We start from the raw sequence: 21,326 nt of genomic DNA on the forward strand, positions 1-21,326 counted from the left end.
TAGAGTGCAGCCAGAGTCCGGAGTGATGTCGCTCTGCACCTTACTGACCCATCCAGTGACCTGGGAGGATATGGTTATGACCCAATCAGAGAATGTGACCTGGTGCTACTTCCTTTAATGCCATGCAGTGTGTGCCATCATAGAGTAAGGGCCAATCTACCCAAGATCCAGGGGAACGGCAGACCCGCCACCCACCCCGCCCGTGTAGCCGGCGTGCGGATTGCAAGTACATCAGAAAGCGTGTAACAGGTCTGGACGTACTAGGAACGACATGTATGTTATGTGTGGGAAGGAAAAGGGAGGTGAGGAAATCAATCAGCCGCAGTTGCCAGTGGAGTAGGTGCAGGACAGAGCATGTTGGACGGGCTAACCCTATCTGTATCCCTGTTCCCGTCCCCCTCGGATTCGTCCGGGTTCTGAGCCCGCAGGAGATATGTAGTGAGGGGGCCCCAGAGGTCTTTGAGACGTGACTTGTGAGGTAAGAGGTCAGCATAACTGTGAAGTTGTTCCTGCCAGGTTGACATCGTAGCCAGCCAAATCTTGATTTTGGGCGCTCGCCCTCGCCCCCATCTGCACGCCACATGGCGCTTTGCCAACAGAAGTCCCAGCGCAAAAAATTTCCGATGTGCCTTTACCGCAGGGTTTGAGTGGCCCAGCAGGGCAATCTTAGGGCAGGGTGCGGTGCTTACCCCAATCATTTCAGATAGGGCCTCGAACACCGCCACCCAATAAGTAGCCACGGCCTGGCATGTCCATGCCAGTTGCATGAAGTCCGCGCCTGCTCTCCTGCATCTCAGACAGCGGTCGTTGTCCCGGAGTCCGAAGCGGTACAATTTGGCAGGGGTAAAGTAGAGGCGATGTAAAAATTTAAAATGAACCAGTCGAAAGCGGGCATTACCTGTCACCGCATTAGTATGAGAACAACTTTCCTCCCACTGGTCGTCTGACATTGGAGCTCCCAGATCACTGTCCCAGTCCGCCCGCGCTCTAAGAGAGGGGGGCGACGGAGCCGCTTGTGCATGTTTATATAACATGGAGACCACATGTGTCGGAGTGGCTGCCTGAAGCAGAGCATGTAGAGGCGCCAAGGTAACCGGCTCATCCGGGAAGTTAGGCGTGACCGCCTTGATATTTTGCCGCAGCCGAATGTAAAGAAATGTATCCATTACCGAAGGAGCACTTTCTCCAAAGAAGTGCGCCGCCGTGCGAAAACTCCCCTGGTGGTATAGATCACCCCACGTGTGAATCGCGAGCCTTGTGAGCATTTTACGACCAATTTCCTCGCGGGTAACACTCAATCTGGGGTCATGTGCCAGGGCCATACGAGGAGAATATAGGAATTTAACTTCTATATGGTCCGCCATGCGTTTCCAGGTCCGTACAGTGCAGTCGACCATGGTGGGGTCCCGATCACCTATTCAGGCTTCCGTGTATAGATATCCGGAAGGTTGCTCAGGCCTCATATACCCATCCTCCACTGCCAGGTGTGCCATAAAGGGAGGGGGGTGGAACCAATAAACAGCGAAGATGCCCTGGGCGCAATCATAGTATCGCTGAAAGTTAGGTACATCAAACCCACCCTGGTGATAGGGCAACATAAGTGTCCGCAGCCCAATTCTGGCCTGTTTCCCACCCCAGATAAGTCGTGACAACTGGGAGTTGAGGGCCCGGAAGAAGTATGCACCTGGGCTATATGGTATATTGGTAAAAGGTATAACAATTTGGGAAGGACCACCATCTTAATCAGGGAGATACGACCTGCCATTGACAGCGGGAGATGGATCCATTGAGTGACTTTGTCCGTAAGTTTGTCTATTAAAGTCCCGTAATTAGCTCTAATAAGGGCCTCCCGATTTCTGGTCACTCTAACACACAGGTATTTTATCTCTTCCGACTTCCATACCAAGGGGTAATCTAGAGGGAACTGCAAGGTCTTGTCAGTCAAGGGGAACAAGGCTGACTTTGTCCAGTTTATTTGTATCCCCGCTATGGCTATGAGTAATGTAGCTTGTAATGCATACTGTAGTTGAGATATTTCTCTGACCCAAGCCCTGTGATATAATAGCTCAAACTCCATCAACATGTAGGCTATTTTATTGAATAATCGCACCACGGATTTACCCTCTGGACTTGATGAGGTGTCAGAATTTCTATAGAAATAGCTGATTGGGTCATTAATTCGTCTGTACAGCTGTCTTGCCCATAATATTTTTCCAGCAACAGGGGGCATTTTTCACGCAAGTGGTGGGTCATCTTTATAGCGCTGGTAAAGCGTTTTAGTTGCTTCGAATTCCGCAGTGTAATGATTAAGAATAAGTCTGATGCTACTCGCAATTTCTGATTGAAGACATGGGAGGTTTAATTTCTGGAACCTTTGAAGAAGCTGGAGGGCGCTCTGTGAAGATAAAATTCTTCCAAAACAGGATGCCATAAGTGCTTGAATCCCTACCTTTTATCAATTTAATAAATTCGGCATAATCTGGATCACAAGATACTTCTAGATAAGTTACAGGATAAGTTTATTAAGATACAGCAGAGCAGTACACCTCTTCAGCTGACCAGACCATCAACTGACAAGTGTGGAACCTTCAAGTACAAAGTAGAATGCACATAGGTATACTGGGAGTCTTAAGAGGTGTGAACACAGAGAAAGGTCTAATGACCAAAGGTGGCCATGTTGCGAGGAGTATGAGTTTACTACAGAAACACAACCCAAATCTCAACTGGGCTGGAGGCTCATGGTGGAATAACCACCTTCTTCTTGGCTGGTTCATGAAGAGAGGACCAACGTAAAAAAAATGGCAAGCAGCTGACGTGAAGGGCACATGGGAAAGGAAACCAAACTGCCTACACACTCCACCACTCCCCCCCTCCAAATGTCACCCATCAGCGTTCCTCTGACAAAGACTGGAAAACCAGGGTAAGTCTTCTCCCAATCGATCCAAGTGAGAGACACACAGCAAGCATTCAGGGAAACGATGATTATCAAATTTCTCGTTATTCACAGAGTCTGCTTAGGGAATCAACAACGGCGTACTGCTTAAGTGGCCAATGCAGAAATCCAGGAGATTACAGACATCAAGCCAAACATTTCCTACAGAAGGCTAAAGGCTCTTGTGCAGTGTACTGTCTGTTATACCCCCAAAGAATTTACTCTAAACGCAATAATGCTTTCCTCCATAACTCATATCTAGTAGCCATCAGCCCAAAATATCTACATAGGGGGATTTGTGATTCCCAATAAAAAGGGGAATTTGATCAGGAAGAGAAAGACGTGGACTTTTTAATTTACGTAATCGTTTTACACCCCCCCAGTTGGCAATGACACACGAATAAACCCGCTTTTAGCAAGGCTTGAAACCGCCACATACTATACATCACTAATCATTGTCAGCGGACTGCATTTTTAGGTCTCGGCTAGCGAAGGCTGCGCTTGCGCAGTCTCGCTCGCGAGATTTAATGACTTTGAGAAGTGGGGTTTGAACCCGCCCCCCTTCTCCATTGGCTGGCCTCCTAAATGCTGGTCAGCCATTGGAGAAGAGCTTTGTCTCTCCAAACAAGCCCCGTCCTTTTCGGATTCGGGGGCGTGTTTTTTACTTTCTTTCTCTCCTCTGGAATGTAAACATTCCAGCCAATGGGAAGAGGAGAGAAAGAAAAACACGCCCCCCAATCCGAAAAGCCCACTGCGTTTCTCCGAGGCATTTCTGCTTGACCTCGGAGAAACATGGTTACCAAGTTGGCGAGCTCCTGCGGGGTCCTGGGGTAGGTGTCAGCCATGCCGCTGTCTGTGGGGCACGATTTGTTTTTCAAGCGCAGTAAACGGTAAATCGACCTCACATACAAACTTTTTTTTTCTTTCAAAAGTGCTTTTGCACACGATAATGCCTGCTCTCAACTTAGCCGGGGAACCCTTTAAAAGAAAAGTGTTCAGAGCGAGGACAAGCGTGGTGGCCATCTTTACTTTGAGCCGTTTCTAAAATGGTAACAATAAAGCAAAATGAACGAACTCCCACCATGGCATCAATGACAAAGCGCGTGCGCGCCCTTCGTTAGACAACCAGATTCGTCAGTTTTATTATGACGCCATGCGCGTGCGTACTGTCGTTACCGGTTGTTTAGTTAGTGAGTGCCTGCGCACGTAGCTAAGGATACAGCTTCGCGCAGTCGCGGTAGCACGTTGTTCCCTGCTCTCGGCATGGCATCTCTATACACGCAAGAGATGCAGGAGTTCTTTAAAGCGAATAACAAGACCAGAGAGTTTCCAGCGCACCCCGCCAAGGTTCACTCAGTCGCCTGGAGTTGCGACGGACGCCGCTTGGCATCCGGGTCTTTCGATAAGACGGCAAGCGTCTTCCTGCTGGAAAAAGACCGGCTGGTGAGTAGGGGACGTAGTAAGGGGGCGGGGCAAGATATTAACATAGATAGCCTCTCTAGGGAAGCGAATGAATACAAGGCTTGCTGGGTGGGTGTGTACTTTGTTGAAGAGGGGTGGTGTTAGCTTTTCTATCCTAGAACAAGACAAGGAATCTCATTCTAACTATACTGTGATTGCATTGGCGCTATCGTTGCCCAGATCACCGGTGAACCTCCTCTAAGAGTCTGATATAACACGTGTGAACTCCTAGCGCCTCTTGACAGCGTTTAATATTATCTAATGTCACTCCCCTTCTGGTCTCTCAAAACGACATAGTGTACGCTAATGGTCACATCAAACTCCCCTGTCACCCTCCCCAGGTGGGACACATGGCATTAGACAGCGCCTAGCCTCACTACATCTGTATCGCACATTATTCAACCAATCGCAGTATTCGCTGTTCTCGCTGCTGACCTATCCACGAACTTGTGTTTGTTGTAAGGTTTACGTTATACACTTAACTGCTTTCCAGTGACTTCCTGAAGCATAGACCCTAATACTTATGACACTATACACTTACGCTTGTAGTTACTCGTGATTGCGTCGGGTCTGCTACCCTCAGGAATACTGGATTTTGACTGTGCGGGTGACAATCATACAGTATTGCTTGAGCACAATCGCTTTGTGTATCACTTTTACTTCCTGGTGTCCTTTGTGTGTGGCTGTGTGTGTGGGGGGGGAGGCTCTGTGTGTGTGTGTGTGGGGGGGGGCTCTGTGTGTGTGGGGGGGAGGCTCTTTGTGTGGTGACTGTGTGTGGGTAACTCTGTGTGTGTGTAGGTGGCTCTGTGGGTGGCTCTATTTGTGTGTGGGTTGCTCTATGTGAGTGGCTCTGTATGTGTGAGTGGCTCTGTATGTGTGGGTGGCTCTGTATGTGTGGGTGGCTCTGTGTGTGTGACTCTGTATGAAATAGGTCTCGCATTGGAGAGTGATTAAGCTATTGACATTGTAAATAACAATGCAGTTTCTTTAATTGTTTTAAAAACATAAACAAGAATAATGTCATGAGCAAGGCCAACAGCTCTAACTTTAACAATGCCGAGACCATTGCATTGTAAATGCTTGTTCTCTTTCGCCACGTCTTATTTTCATTCCTTCCTACCATTTCTACCGTTAGTTCTCACTTTCAATGGACAGAGTCCAAAGAATGTTACAACGCCTCGTCAGAGGTAGTAAGCGCAATATATATATAAATGATATCTCTGTATAATTAGCCCTTCCCATTCCGCACGTTTGTAATTCCCCCGTACCTGAACCATATCTGACGTCGTGGCTGTGCAGCCGCACGCTGTGCCGGGGGTTAAGTAGCTTCAGTACGGATCCACATGTGACAGGTGAGGAGGCGGTGCTGGGGTCCGGTGCAAGCAACAGTGGCGGGGTCAAGAAAAGCAGCACCCAGCCCGAGGAAACCATTGCAAAGTATCAAGAAGAGGAAATACAGGAATTCTAATAGGGAATGGGAGTACAGAAACAAACACGATAATTCTGCTATACAGGAGTAACAATTCTAAATATGGAGAAGATTCTAATATTATGCCCCGGCCTGCTAGAAATCAAGGGGAACCTTGTATGACAGACGCCGGTAAAAGTGCCGGAAACACGTCACCGCAGCTGCTGCCAGAGTCCAAGCCTGTTGCAAACGACCGACCCACTCTATGGGAAAAGAAGCACAAAACAAGTCGCGCCTACATAACGAAAGGAATACTGTTGTAGCCGTTCGAGATTCTCTTTCTCTCTCTCCATTTGTGTGGTTTTTGGAGAAGATCTGTTTAATTAGTTCATCATATCTCCAAGTCCTTACTGTTTTACTATTTAATGCCAAATTCCACTCTCAAATGTATATTTTAAGAGTTCTTCCGTTTTCCGTGATTTCATATTCCAGGCTTTTATTGTTTATTTTTTCCCTTACGTTTTGGTAATCGTAGTCTTTTTAACTGCGGCAAAACTAAATCCACGAATACCACACTGAAAACTAAAACAAGGCCTTCATTAGCAACTCACTCATACAATTACGAAACACGAAACATTAAATTTGTGTTAGCGGCTGTCGGTAGCCACTACCGGATCTATATTTAATATTTACCTAAATACTAATAAAGTTTTTTCTAACAAAATGTTGTACAATAACAACTCCCAAGCCGGAAGTGACATTAACATTAAAATTGCTTGGATGCAGCGTTCTAATACTGAGCTCCGGCTACATTGGTGTTTTGTCAGCTGCCGGAAGTGATGTCACCCCCCCCGTTCTAGACCCGCCTTCTCCGTGGCTGTTCATACTGCCACCTTTGGGTCCCTCTGGCATCCATTTTCAACAGAACTCTAAGAGCTCGAGGTGCCATCCCTAGCAGGAGAAGTGACGAGAAAGGTGAGGTGGAATGACGGGCGGAGAGATAATGGGAGGACGAAATGTTCAACTCAGCACTGGAAGAGGTGTGGGCTTTAGAGGCAGTGAGACTGAGGGGCCTGAAATAGCGTAGGACAAGAAGTGGTGGATAGTTGGGCGAAAGGGGGAGAGTTGGTTTGTCATGAGTGATCCGCGAAAGCCTGTTCGGAATCGAGGAGGCGCGGAAGGGGAGATTGGCAGAGAGAGGTCGAGAGAGAGGCCTACGCTGGTCGGGGAACAGTGTAATGGTCTCTTTCGTCATACACGATGCCCGTGAGAGACCTTGCTTTTGATTTACCCGTGATTGCCCCTTCCTCAAGAATACATTTCATATGTCAGCAGTAAAGGAGAGAAGGCTTGGTAAAAGAAGATTTTATTTGTTCACGTGCTCACGCCTATGGAATTCACAGGGGCCAAGGCGCACATAACACGACGGAACATTGTATAGTAACAGTCTGTTATTGTTTTGTATCTCCTAAATAACTCTAGTTACTCGTATGTGCCATTGGCTGCCCCGTTTATGCTCTACGGTTATCATATAGCTGACAGTGTGGAAAAAAAACAAGCAAATGTGATACCATGCAATTAAGTGATTTTCTTTAGAAACCCCCCACGCCCTCCCAAATCGACATGGTTGTTGTAACAATGACAGTTTTCTTGTATTGAGTTTGTAAAAAACGAAGTATATGACATTTCCATGCAACATGCTTTCTGGTCAATTCACAAAAACCTGGGGTTACCCACAATAAAAATCCTGATTTGACCAGTATTAATTGTACAGGTAAACTGTTTACACAGCCAGTGCCTCGGAATCAGATTAAACTGAAAATACGCATTGCACTTTTTTGTTGCTTTGGAGGATTAGCGTGGTATAGAGTGTTTATAAGCATGTTCATAGGCTGCTACAGTTTATTTAAGCATATATTTTATTTGGCGTTCCTGAAATGTACTATTATTTACAGTAGCTGGTCTTCTGTCAACTAAACATCGGAAGTAATTTTGAAAGAATATCGGAGATGTATCTATTACCCAGATCATAGTCTAATTAAAGGAAGTAGAGACTAAAGCAAATTCATACACAAACTACACTTTAGATTCAGAGTTATAGCAACCAAGATGTTGACAGTAGGCTCAACCCCGGTGCAAAGCAGTCGTTTTCTATGTTATCCACTAAGGTTGATTGAAGGTTAATGGAGCTGCATTCCTATTGGGAATAGACAGTGTAGTTTCTGTGAACCTCTTTGAGGCCCCCTACCTCCCCGATTATGTACTCTTTATCTTCCTGGATTTATGCTTAAAAAAAAAAAAAAAAAAAAAAAAAATCTGCCCAGATGCTTACATCTTGTGGTTTATTGTTATGAACTATATGCTGCTTGTATTAAAAGTGATTAAATAAGACAATGTGTTATTGACGAGCATCGTTGAGGTTTTGATCTGTGAATTATGGACTTTACATTTTATTTTATTGATTTGGTTTATAAAATGCTTATGAAATTTTACCACTTAGTCGCTCTAGGTCTTCCAGACTCAAGTGGGCTTCTCATGTGAAATCCGCTACTGATGTGAGCTTGTTAGCTCCAGAGATTGTTTAGGTATCTGGTCTCGAAAAATCATAAAACTGTTAATAGGCCTGCATGTCTAGGGACTTAAATAATCTACTTGACCTAATTTTAATGCTCTTGACCCATAAACTTGTTTCAAATGATGTGTTCCCGAGCAAGTATTTTAATTCACTGAGTCACCATTTTCTTCATTATCGTATATGAGTGCACCTCCAAATGTGCGAGTTCAGCATGTCTGCGCTATAAAAAACCCTATTTTGTTTGATTCAACAGACTAAACTTTTGCTCAAAATAAAATGCTGATCTAGCAACATATAGGATCCACATGACCTTTGACCTTCATCTTAGTTCATTAACCACATTGTCATCAGGGCAGGGGCAATCATGTTTAAAACCTATACTTTTAATAAATGCAAAACTAAAGCATGAAGTGGCAGCACGCTATCATTTGCTATCAGAAGGTTTTAATTTGAAATGGTAACAACATTTTTCACTGTCAGTCAATCAATCCTCTTTATTTGATTTTAAGAGATAAAATCATAAAAGTCAAACGCAAAACAATACATTAAAAATATAAATCAAATAAAATGCCATTAGGTTGACTTAAATACGCCAGAAAGATCGATAAAAAAAATAGCACACTGTGGGAGTGGTTAAGAACTGGAGAAACAGTAAAGCAGGTCTCACTCACTCGGTTAAAATACATTGTCTTCAAGAGTGGACGTATATATTTAAAATAGTTGTATTTCGAGAAGACCATAACTATTTGCAAGGTATCATTAATGAAAACATTGTCACAATCGCACACAAGAGCTTAGAGTCAGTAACATTCTCTGGACTCAGTCGATTGAAAGTGAGACCTAACGGTAGAAAGGAATGAAAATAAAACGTGGCGAAAGAGAAAAATTCAGTCCACTAACAAAGTTAATACAACAACCATGATTAAAAGGCTTAAGCCACAGGAATAGATTAAGGCTGAAGAAAGTCATCAGTCGTCGCTGGTGACGTGGCATGTGCAAGGTAAGGTACAGCTCCAGGCGGCTTACAGTTTTTACTAAAAGTGTATGATGTGCTAGAAGCTTGATCTGAGCTGAAATCTCCCAATCTGCTGTCATCTTATCTCTGAATGCTTCTTTGACCCATCTTTTATCGGTTTGACCAATGCCACTTGGATTGTGATAAAGTTCTAGTATCCCTAAACTCAGTCCTGCCAAATACCACGCGCCTGACGTTGGACTAAAGCATTTCAGTGTGGTGGTCCGCATCCCCACACTGAAATCGAAAGTCACGCATTTATAGCGCATCCTAGGCTCTCCAAAAAAGCCATAGCGTTGCTAAATTAACAGTTGACAGACAGAAATCTGGCAGCGCGCAGGTTAGCTGGGGGTGGGGGTGTTTGTCTCAGCTCGCTCTGGGCTTAGGCAGGGGAGGTAACAATGTAACAAATTCACCTGCGTCGTCGCAGTTAGTTTTTGCTCACACCGCACATAACTGTTCACTTGACTCTACCATAATGCGAGGACGCGGTCACTCCTGATCCGTCCGCCGCCAAAGTGATGGTGCCTCAACAGGCACTGCAGCCAGCAGCACTGAGGCCATTATCAAAATGCAGTGTCGACGGCAGTCCTCGACTTGAGGCCTGGACCACGGCCAACGCTGCTGCATGGGAAAGTCATTGGGGCAGGCTGGCCCATCAATCCGAATCATTGCAGCTATCCAGGTGCAGGAGCAGGCTTGCTGGCAGCCGCGGGAAAAGTAAGTGACTGGTTATTAATTCTAGTTGCTTATGCTGCTATATAATGTTTTATAAAACTTTAGTTTTAGCGCTGCAGCGGGTGGGGTCATGAATGTGATCATTCTTTATCTGCTGCTCAACTGTTTTCAGAGCTGTTAGTGACAGTCATGGCGCGGCTACAATAGCTCATTTTTGGTCGGCGCAGCACTAATTCATTTTTGGTTGAGTATGGCTGAGCTGCAGCACAGACTGCACAATGGCGACCACTGTGGTGACGTCCATGGCTGACACTCCCAAGATCATGTCCTCTTCGCCGGAGTCTCCCTTCTCTTTCCCCGCACCGTCCTTCTCTCCAGTCTCACATGGTTCTTGGGGTGTCTATACAGCAGTAGGAGGGGCTGGTAGAATGGCTGTCAGTCACCTCCCAGCCCCACTGCAACAAATACTTCCTCCTTACTATACCCGTGTGTATCCGCACGCTTGCAGAGCTCCACCAGGTCCTGCAGGGGCCATGGGTCAATGGTCTGCCCTAAGGAGGCGTTAGCCCGACACGTGTGCACTAAATCGGAGTCCGAAAGAAGAACTCCAATTCCCCATCTGGCACTCACCGGCCAGGTCAGTGAGAACCTTCATCATGGGGAGCGGGTAAGTGGTGGAAACAGGGAGCGGCACACAAGGGTGGCCACGGATTCCCCTCTTGGCTGGGAACTAGCCCAGGTCATGTTTAAATGAGTTTTAAACGCTCAATGACTGGTTTTGTACACTGCTCAGTAATGTGCGTGTGTTCCTTAGCAAAGAAAAATGACATGTTTATACCTCACACCTTCCATATCAGGGCCCTCATTATTACAGACGCAGGGTTTAAAAGTCAAAAGGCCTGCCGCAGTAAAGGTCACTGACAGCTAGAGTTTGATAATAAACAGCCAGCTTGTTAGGAGATATGGAGGGGGTAAGTAGTGAAGGCAATGTACCAACACTATCTTGTGGTGGTAAACGTATAAGCAATAATGGACAAAATAAGTTGCTGAACACTAAAAAGCAAGACACAAAGATTCAACCCTCAAAAGGCAAAGTGAGTCCAAGTGTCGAGTCATCTGGTTTAAATACAGAGCCTCGGCGCAACGTTAAGGGCTCGACCGTCACAAATTAATTACAATAAAAGAAAGCAAACAATGGAATGTTGAAAGATGCTACCTGAGAATCAAGCCCTGGGGATTACTGATTGAATGGTGGTGAAGCATGTTGTACCACAGGTGATGTGGGCCAAGAAAGGCCAATGTTTCAAATGAACAAATGTGTCGGTCAAATAAAAAGATGCAAAACAGAGGCGACATGAAGCACATTAAGTGTGATTGTCAGCAGCTAAAATGCAAGTACTACTGTGAAATACATCTAGATTAAAGGAAGTAGATGTACGTAGGTGAGCCTTGAGCGAACCAGGTAGGCTGTATTATGCTAAATTTACATGAGATGCTGTTGGGTGTGTCTATTTAAATAGATTGCCAAAATAATACCACACATTGTGACTAAATTAAAGAAGACAATGGTATCAAGCTGAAAATGAAGGTTAGTAAAGCCAGGGAATCGAACACTTCCTCCAAACACAGGACGGATAGTTGATTTCCGTGTACCTTTGGCTGCAGTGCTTATCAGTGTGCTGAGCTGTTTGATATATCTATTCTGCACCGTTTTTATTGATTCCGGAAACAGCGGTTTGCTTGTTTCGTTGTTTTCAATTGGGAGCCTTATAATCAGGGAAGTTTGAGGATTCCACTTTCCTCCATACCCAGGATAGAAAGAGGACTTCCCCACGTATTTGGCTTCGGCCCCTAATATGGTGCGGAGCTGTTTGAGATAGCTGCTTTGGACCGTCTCCATCATAAATTTGTTCCAGGTTTTATCTGTTCGGCAAGTACTGCATATTCCTGGCATTTGATCCTGGGACATAGCTGCTTGTAACTTAGTTATACTTCAATCGGAGAGATTGAACGGTCCGGTTTCCAGTCATCTGCTTTTACCACAGATTGAATTTGGCCACTTATTTTGAGACTAATTTGCTTTCGCCCTGAAGAAGTCCATTGTATTGGACGACACACGTTGGCTGGTCCAACCTTCATGTTGCTTAATGTTTTTCCAATAAAAAAGAGAACTTGAAGAACAAACTTCGGAAACAGATTTCGTAATTGTGATATCATTGATGTGTTGGTGCACCAATTGTCTTTATGTTGAACATTGTTGGGTCCAGTAGGACTGCATCTTGACAGTGGGTGCTTAGATTGTGTGCACACATCTTAAGGTATTTTCCCTCTTTTTAATAATCTTGGGGATAATAGGTTAGGTGCTGGCTACTGACTGGTTTTGACTGTCAGTTTTTGCATGATATTCGAACACTGGATGTACATGAGATAATCATGGACATTATGGGATGGACTGTATTGTGCTGTACTACTGTGACCCCCTGTTAGATGTTCCCGTAAAAATATATTACCAACATAAGTTAAAATAATTTGAGTAAACCACGTCTGAATTATACATTAGAGAAGAAAATTGTGCAATCTACATGACATATATAGTGGTACTGCCATAGAGATTCAACCCTTGATGTACATGGGCAAGTCATAGTAAGCAGGGTTCTATTATACATTGTTGTTTTGAATAGTCCCAACGTCAGTTGGTAAAGAGAAACCTCAAAGTGCATAGCTACTAAGGTTTCAGGTTGCTATCCGTTATATTTTAATAATTGTATTGTAATTATGAGTCTGCCGCCTCAAGCGTTTGCACCAGTTTTAAAGTTTTTTCTTACAGTTTTTCATTGCTCAAATGGGTGTAATTACTGATATGTATATGTTTCTCTCATCTTCATTGCTTGAGTTTTGCTCGCAAAAAGTGTCCCTCGTCGTTGAAAGGTCACTCATAATTATACTTTAAGGATGAAAATGTCACACATAGCAATCTGAAACCTTGGCAGCTATGTAAACTTTTCATTGTGGAGGAAACCTAGGTGAGCCAGGGAATAAGAGAAAAGTTATCCAGGTCCATGCAATCTTGCATGATCAACCTGTTGAGGCCTAGCTACTCCTTGCACCAGACTGAAGCCAAAGCAGCAGATGGCAGAGCCAAATAAAATCAGTCACATGGCCCATGCCCAACTCTTCATGAACAACCTCAGATGGTGTACTTTGTGGGACCCCTAAGAGGCCCCTGAGGAATTTTTTTCCGCCATGGCTTCCGGGAAACACTTGGCCTTGAATATGTCCAGGACTGATTTTATCTGAGTGCGTCCCAAACACCAGGAGAAGTCATCAAAGCTAAACATTGCCCTGTTAATAGTCGCCACGTTATGATTTATTAAAGGATGCAGGAATCTAATTAATTACCCAAATAACAAAACTTGGCTAATATGATGACCATACACTATAAATTTAATTGTTTTTGTTTTAGGCTGGCCAAACATCATCACATGTGATTCACAAAAAATATTAGACGGATCAAGGCTGTTCATAAAATCAATAAATAAGTCTAAAAGTTTATGTAACCCCCCCTAGCAGACCAAGCAATTTAAAACTGTTATCTGCATAAAGCTGAGCAGGGATCATACAGCCACCTGCAATAGGGGCTTCAAGGTGAGGGTCTGTGAGAACTGATTCTAATTGATTTATGTAGCAAATAAATAAAAATGGTGCAAGTATGCTACCCTGGCGAACTCCTTGCTTTAGTTTAAAGTGTGTTGTCCATTCACCATTGGGGCAATATCTGATAGAAGCCGAGAGGTCCCTGTGCAATTACGTAAAAAATGTACTAGGGCGGGCTCTGTCCATCTGAGCCACCATGGACCAAAGCTTGGAGGGGTTAACTCTATCAAAGTCTGAGCTGAGGTCCAGGAAAGGCCAGATGTATCCCCCCCCCCTCCCCCCACCCCTCCGTTTAGCCTTGGTATACTTGCAAATCAGCAGATAGAGATTCAAATTTTGCTCAACAGTGCTCCTTCCCGGCCTAAACCCATATTGCAGATCAGTCAGGATATTGTGTTCCTCTGCCCATTTGGAAAGTCGCTCCAGCAGGATCCGGCCTATAATTTTCACTTTAATCAATAAGGGATATTGGTCTATAACAGGCCGGATCTGACCTGTTTCCCTTTTTAGGTCTCTCCTACGCAGCGCGCATGCGCTGCAAAGGAGGACCTTAAGTTGTTGTTCTGCTCTTTTCCGAAGCACCTACTCGTGCTTGTGGCAGCATCCACCTTGCGGGAGCGCGCCACAAGCACGAGTATGTGCTTCGAAAAAGAGCAAACTGTGCACACACGCACGCACCACTCCCGGACTAGCAAACACATGATTGCAGTGCCAGCAGTGTGTTTTGCTTTTACTGTGACAAGCACGCGTGTGCTTTAAAATAGAAGCATTAGTTATTCACTCGTGCACGGCTATCATTTACTTTGTGTTTTGCTTTTACTGTGACCGTTTTCTCTTCACTTCTTCCATCGTGCTCTATCTTGCTTTCTTTTTTTTTATCATTCACTCTGTTTTGCTTTTACCTTTTCTCACTATTTGTCACCACTTTCACCACCACCACCACGTCCACGTCCACCACCGCCATGTCGTCCACCACCACCACATTGTCCACCACCACGTCAACTTAGTCCACATCCACCACCACCACCACGTCTACCACCACCAGCACGTCCACCACCTCCATGTCCACCACCACTTCACCACGTCCACCACCACCACCCGTGACAGGTAAAGTGTCACTGGATGGCAGGGGTAATAGGAGTGTCAACCCCGGCTCTACATGGGACATTTAAGGATGCATTGGGTGCGAGAAGATGGGAATAGGGGCTAGAAGTATTACACCAGACCCAAGATACATTTTGAAGAGGCGCAATGTCACAGGGGCTCCTGTAAAAGCACTCGCAGCATCTCTACCTCACAGTGGCATACCTGCATGAGTCACTCATTCAAAACAAGCATTGGCATAGCCAATAGGTCTTGCCTTTGGGACCTTATAAGTGTTTAGCCATGCAACATTTGATGTTGTTGCTCCAAGGATATTGTGCTGGATAACTAAACACTTATAAGGTCCCAAAGGCGATACCTATTGGCTATACCAATGCTTGTTAAAAATTGGGACTGTAACTGACTGGCTCCAGGTTGTTGAGGGGGATCCTCTTATCACTGCATTCAAATGTTGGGTTATTATGGGAGCCCAGAGATTGACAGATATTTATAAAATGTCCCCAGGGTCTCCATCAGGCCTTGGTCCTTGTTAGAGGGTAGATTAGTGATCGCAGAGGTCACTTCAGTTAATAGAAATGTAATAGTATAATCCTCCTCGCTAGCATCTGACCAGGTGGGCTCTCCCTCTTGGCTATGAATGGCCTTAAAATGCTAAACCCAAGCTTGTGAAGTAATAGTTGATGCTTGGATAGAAAGTTGATCACTCTTGAACAAGGGGAGATTAACCACAGAAGGCGGCACTATCCTTCAACATGCTAGTGGTGAGTAAACTATCCCAGGACTCTTCTGTCAGCTGGATCTTATGTTCCTTGCAGGACCTGCGATAAACCGGCCTGGCACTCTTAACCTTTTCCTGACTCTGAGGTATTTCGTGCAAGGATTCAACCAATCTTTGTGTGCATTCAAGCACGTTTTATCAAACCATATAACTGGTGGAGGCGTTGGAGCGGCACCTGGTTAGCTAAGAGCTGATTTGATATACCTGCAGATCTTGGAGAAGGACAACAAGATACTGTGAGCCGAGGCTTCCTCAGTCAAACAAGACGAGATTGGTGCTGCAAAATGCGACCAGGTTGGAGAGAAAATCAGAGGCGACAACTGAGGCCTACCGCAATCGTCGGCCCTGATCGACAGAGAGTACTGATTCCTTATAGGAATAGACCACATCGTTAGGCTTTTTGCCCCTCAAAAGAGGATTGTGGTCACTCAGATTGTCCCACACAACCTTGAAATCTATAGGAGCTGAGCATAAACAAAGATATAATCTATGGTTATGCTAAGACCTCTCCCCTTGAACGTAGGGATCCTCTCAGTTGAACCCTCTAAACTCTGATCAATTAAATTAACCAAGTTATATTCAGCGATAAGACTATTCACATTCTCCCCTTGCTGTGGATAAAGAAGTTTCACTCGATCAATGCCTGGATTTAAGTTCTCAAATGCATAATTGAATTGACAAGACAAGCAACGGTGCAGACTAAAATCCCCTGATCACATTGTCAGAGTGAATAAGGATTCCAGATTAAAAAAAAGTTATCAATAAAATGTTTAAAAGTAGAAATGACATCTAATTCAGACCTAGATATGGAAGCGTTCTAAAAGTTTATTACCAAGAGTCTGCATTTATTTTAAAAACTTAAGAGTGTACCCAGGACCTCCGTCGACTTAGACCTAACAAGTTCCACCTTGCAAATAAGGCTTTAGAGTGACATTTTCCTCTGGCATACGATTTTACTGATAAAACTATATAGTATACAAATAATGTTTGGAAATTGAGTTTCTGCAAAAAAAAATGATTTGCTCTTCCCAAGTAAAGTGTTCTCATTTGTTTTGCTCCTAGTTAAATCTTTGTTTGCATCACACTTCTGAATAACAAATAAATGTGCTTTAGTAATTCCCAGTATATTTTGAAACATTTGTGCCATTCATTTACAAGCTATTTAAATGTTGCGTTAGAAAAAAACGGACATACTACAGCCTTTTGTTTCAGAATGATTGCCAGACAGCTCACTTGACAAAAACCTCTAACTGTAGGAATAAAAAAAAAAGAAACCACATTTTCCAAGCAGCAGTTAGAAAACAATACAATCTGACCTCTTTCCTTGAACAGACCGCAAATGTATCAAGATAAAAAACGAGATTTGAAGGTATCTTTATTGCTCATAAACTTTCTGAATAAACAGAACACCTGTTCCTTTCCAGATTACATTCACTCACCAGAACTGACCAGTAGGTGCTAAAAATGGCTCGACTTGATCAAATTAGACTCACAATTGCGAGAGGACAAGTCAATTTTTCGAGGCCTGGGTATGCTTTATGTGTCTACTGTCCAGGAGAAGGAGCTATAGCGGGTCCTGTCCTTTAGTTAGAGTGAGGTGTGGGCCCTGGCTGTCTAGCAGGTAGAAAAGTGCCCTCTTAAGAGACATCTCAGTTACTCTAGATACTGGTATCTGCCATTGGTTACTGCATTTTTGCTTTTCTATTATCATGTAGCTGACTGTATGCAAAGCAGACAAAAAAACAGTACATTTGGTAACGTGTAATGAAATGGTTGCCTTCAGAGGGTCCAGAATCAACATGGTCGTTGGTTTCTTTGGGTTGGACTTAATATGTTCCATAGAAGTGTGCATATCTAAGTGTGTTTTGCCCACGTTATTTCTTATTGAATCTTGTTTGATCAAGTTAGCTTTGCTGATCTAAGTCTTGGCTGTGTGTCAAAGATGAAGTTAGTCTTTGCAGTTAAAACATGTTATCTTCTGTGATCTGAAATTAGTGCAGAATATTTTGAAGTTTATTATGGCCATCAGAAGCCATTGAAGATCTATTCTCATTTAGGTGTTTTGATAAGATTTCTTTACACCAGAGGTCATGAATTTGTGGGGCGTGACCATCAGGGGGAGGGGGTGCGTGGAAACCTGGGAAGGGGGCGCGCATTACCCAGCTTCACTTGCTCGCTTGTGCCTGGAATCCAAAAGGTTTGTTTTTGTTTTGGAAAAAGACAGCTGTCCCAAGACTGCTAATTTCTATTGTCAAAATGCCTCTGCTGAAGTTTAATTGAATCTCATGTGCTGTTAAAAGCCTTCGTGCCAGGGTGCCTGGTTGCCTGAATGAAGGGCTAATGTGCGCTGTGAGTTAATCTGCAAGTGTAGAGCTGGTTCTCGCTTTAATTTATTGAATCACTCCAAGTTTTGTGATGGCAGAGGTTTGTTTTTTTGAGTGGTAGTGCACAGAGTTACAACTGAACTGTGAAGTGTGTGCTGTTAATCGTAATTGTATTTACACAGCCCTTAGTACCTCTAAAGAGGTGTTGAAGGAACGGTTATGTAAAGAAACATTGCATTACAAACACTCTGGTATTACTAGAATCTACATTTTGGAAGCACCATTTTAATGTAAAACTATTTGCACATTTTGTATCATTCTATCTTTAATGCAAGTATAAAATAATGGCTTGCATATTCACAGTGCTTTCTGTCAGAGGCTGTGACCTCGTAGCACTAAAAATAAATAAGTCACTATTTGCCACTGCACCAACCAAGATTTAATTTTGTGGTTCTCTGGTTACACACAGCCCGCTGCTGCTCATGAACTAATAGGTTTCATAATGTACTACGGTGCATTTCCCACTGAGTAACAACTTTTTAAATTTCGTTTTCATTTAAGCTGCCCATTATTTAAATGTAGCTACCTGATGTTGATGGACCTAAAAAAACATACAGAATATTTTGGAGCTTATTTATGATAGACGTGCGCTGCCAGAACATCACTTCTTTTGATGCTCCGGCAGTGCAAGCATATCGATCATACGTATGAGGCGGCGCAAAGTCACACTGCATGGTTTTGCAAGGCCTCCTAGATATGGAGTAAGACAAAGCAGCGCAAGTTACTTTGTTGCCATAGTCTGCGTCAAAGAGGCATTACATGGGGCAACACTAATTTTGATGCTGCCCCAGATTCACAAAATCACATAAACCTGGAGCAGCGCCAAAACCTTACGCCTCCCTAGCGGAGGCTTAATGAGAATTTTTTTTATTTCTCCTCTTTTTTTCCCCTCTTTCAATGTGTGCTGCATTCTGCAGCTCGCATGGGAAGAGGAAAATGCCTCTCGGAATTGCACAGAAATAATCCTGCCTACATTGGTACTAGGCATCAATTTGTGCGCCAGCGGAAGGGGAAAGGACAGGAATGCACCATATTTCATCATTATGGTGCATTTCTGCCCTTTCACATTGGCATAGAGCAGCACAGCAAGAAGACTTGGGGCGCTGCCCTACGCCAATTCCTCATAAATGAGGCCCTTCGTTTTTAGCAACACCTTTGACCATGTCCCCAGGCTCACTGATCTTTGGTTTGCTAAACACTGTTCAATATTATTTCCCCACTGTAAAAATTATCTCCTTTGGGAATTTGGGGCGTTAATGGTTTTCGATAGTTATCGATGATGAGGAGTACCAGATTCTTGAAATTTTTGTCAGGGGGGGTCCTTATGCCTAAAACATTTTGACATGGGGGTCTCGTCATCAAAAAGTTTGACCACCTCTTCTTTAGACTGAGGCAGAGTCTGACCACGTGGCAGCATGAGTACTTGCCTAAAAATAATAATAATAATAATTGGGGGATCCCACTGCAAAGTAGTTTGTTAATAAAGTTTGGAAAACACCAAATCCCAAAAAATCCACTTGCAACTGGATGTGTTGTTAAGTCATCATTAAATAAGTGCATTTTAACTGCATTGCAAACTCCTCACACACACATTAAAGGCACTACAGAACTTAAATTTAATTTCCACCTACCTGAACAGTCTCATCACCTTCCACCGACCATCCAGATATCTCTGCTCTGCAGGACTGCTGCTCCAATGCATTACACTCCAGATCAGAACCAGATCAAGACGGGCACTCCTTTATATTGCCTAAAACGTGGAACTGCTTCCCATTCCACATCACCAAAGCTGCCTCTTCTCTTTTTGAATTTCGCAAGAAGCTGAAGACCTGGCTTTTCAATTAACCAACCTACCATGTTAGGCCCACTCACCTGCTCAGCACCAGGATACTCTCACGAGTGATAGTGCACTTTATAAATACACATAACATAACTGTAAGATAGTAACCGGAAACATTGTGTGTGTTACCTACCTCTTAGATCTTCTGTTTATCAAGCTCAGAAATTTGACAGTGTAAGTCGATTCCAGGTTAACTGCTGTAGTCAAGAACAGGGAACAACAGTATTTTTTTTAAATGTAAATTTAAGAGACCCCTTCATGTATTTTATGTCATTTATTTCTTCAAATTTTATTTCTTCAAAAACGTGCTATCATTCTACTAATTGATCGAATGGGGTCTCTTTGGGATGCCACTGGCAACACGGGAGAGCTGGCACAAAAAGGATTGTGAAGGCATTGCTGAACTCTACATCCCAGGCAGACTTTGAGTTTTTTAAACTTTTAGTTTTTGTCATTGTTTGGGTGTCCCACAGTGTAGGAGTATACTTGAGGTGCATCATCCTGTTGTGGATGATAATCTATAGATGAGAATGTATCCTCTCTCAATTGACTTTTTAATTTTATCTATAAGCATCTTGTGCTCAATAGGGTCTTGCATTGTGTGGTTAGTGCTCTTTGGGACGTTCGCACACATTGCTGGGCTGTAGGAACCTCGATTTCTGTGACTGTCATGAATGTGTGAAAATTCGACTCTAAGTGGGAGTCTTGATTGAAGATGGACTGTTAATATCAGGAATCCCATGAGATTACGTTTTCAGTTACGCTACTCTGTGAAGTTGTACTTTAAATTGTATCTGGTTACTTTCTTGTACTATAAATTGTATACGGTTACTTTCACCTTCATACATTTCTCTGGACTCAATCTGTAACATTTCACTGAAATCAGGACAACACACAAAACTGAGCCTGCTATAAGTGAAAGGATGAGATTTACAATGCATAATCTCTCCATTTGAGGTTTATTTTCTGTTCATTCATTTTTAGGAACCCGGAGTTAAAATTGCACAAATCTCGACACAGGATAGTTCTGCCAATGTTTGTGTAGTGGTTATCAGATTTGCTTGGCACTGATTCAGATCCAGGCAGAAACTCTGGCTAAACTGTCTTGTACACATTTCTGTGTATTTTTAACCCATCGTTTCAAAATGGGTCACCGTCTCTGAAATGAGAATTCAGAAAGTAACATCTACTTTGTCAAGAAGAAATTTGTCTGTCATGGTCACATGGATTCCTAGTATTTTCTTTCTGGCCCTTTAGAGTGCTTTCTCTTTATTATTTGTTATTGAAGCACACAACATGCAAAGTTGTGTCATAGAAGTCATTAGTGATGTAAAATATGTTGTAATAAGCAGTGCATAGCGGAGGCACAAGTTATAATTTATTTAGAACTGTAACAATAACTGGTGAATTTCTGTGGTTTTTAGATTTTAAAACATTGCTTTGGTACTGAACAGGCCAGCTGACTAGAACTTTACTTTAACCTTTGTTTTTTCTAAA

At 43.5% G+C, this 21,326-nt stretch overlaps 2 protein-coding genes across 2 annotated transcripts in view; one reads left to right on the forward strand and one right to left on the reverse strand.

Annotated features, from left to right (window-relative positions):
• The window catches only part of SDF2 (stromal cell derived factor 2), a 97,937-nt gene extending 91,307 nt beyond the window's left edge, over window positions 1–6,630 (reverse strand). The window contains exon 1 of the mRNA XM_085649128.1: window positions 5,662–6,630. Within this exon, the coding sequence (XP_085505254.1) occupies window positions 5,662–5,824 (163 nt within the window). The 5' untranslated portion in view covers window positions 5,825–6,630. The remainder of the gene's footprint in view (window positions 1–5,661) is intronic.
• Window positions 6,631–6,640: 10 nt separating this feature from the next.
• SUPT6H (SPT6 homolog, histone chaperone and transcription elongation factor) overlaps window positions 6,641–21,326 on the forward strand; it is a 1,106,805-nt gene continuing 1,092,119 nt past the window's right edge. Inside the window, exon 1 of the mRNA XM_085649126.1 lies at window positions 6,641–6,776. The gene's annotated coding sequence lies outside the window, so the exon portion shown is untranslated. The remainder of the gene's footprint in view (window positions 6,777–21,326) is intronic.

The sequence above is a fragment of the Triturus cristatus genome, chromosome 3_2, assembly GCF_964204655.1.
Source record: "Triturus cristatus chromosome 3_2, aTriCri1.1, whole genome shotgun sequence".
NCBI classification, from domain to species: Eukaryota; Metazoa; Chordata; class Amphibia; order Caudata; family Salamandridae; genus Triturus; species Triturus cristatus.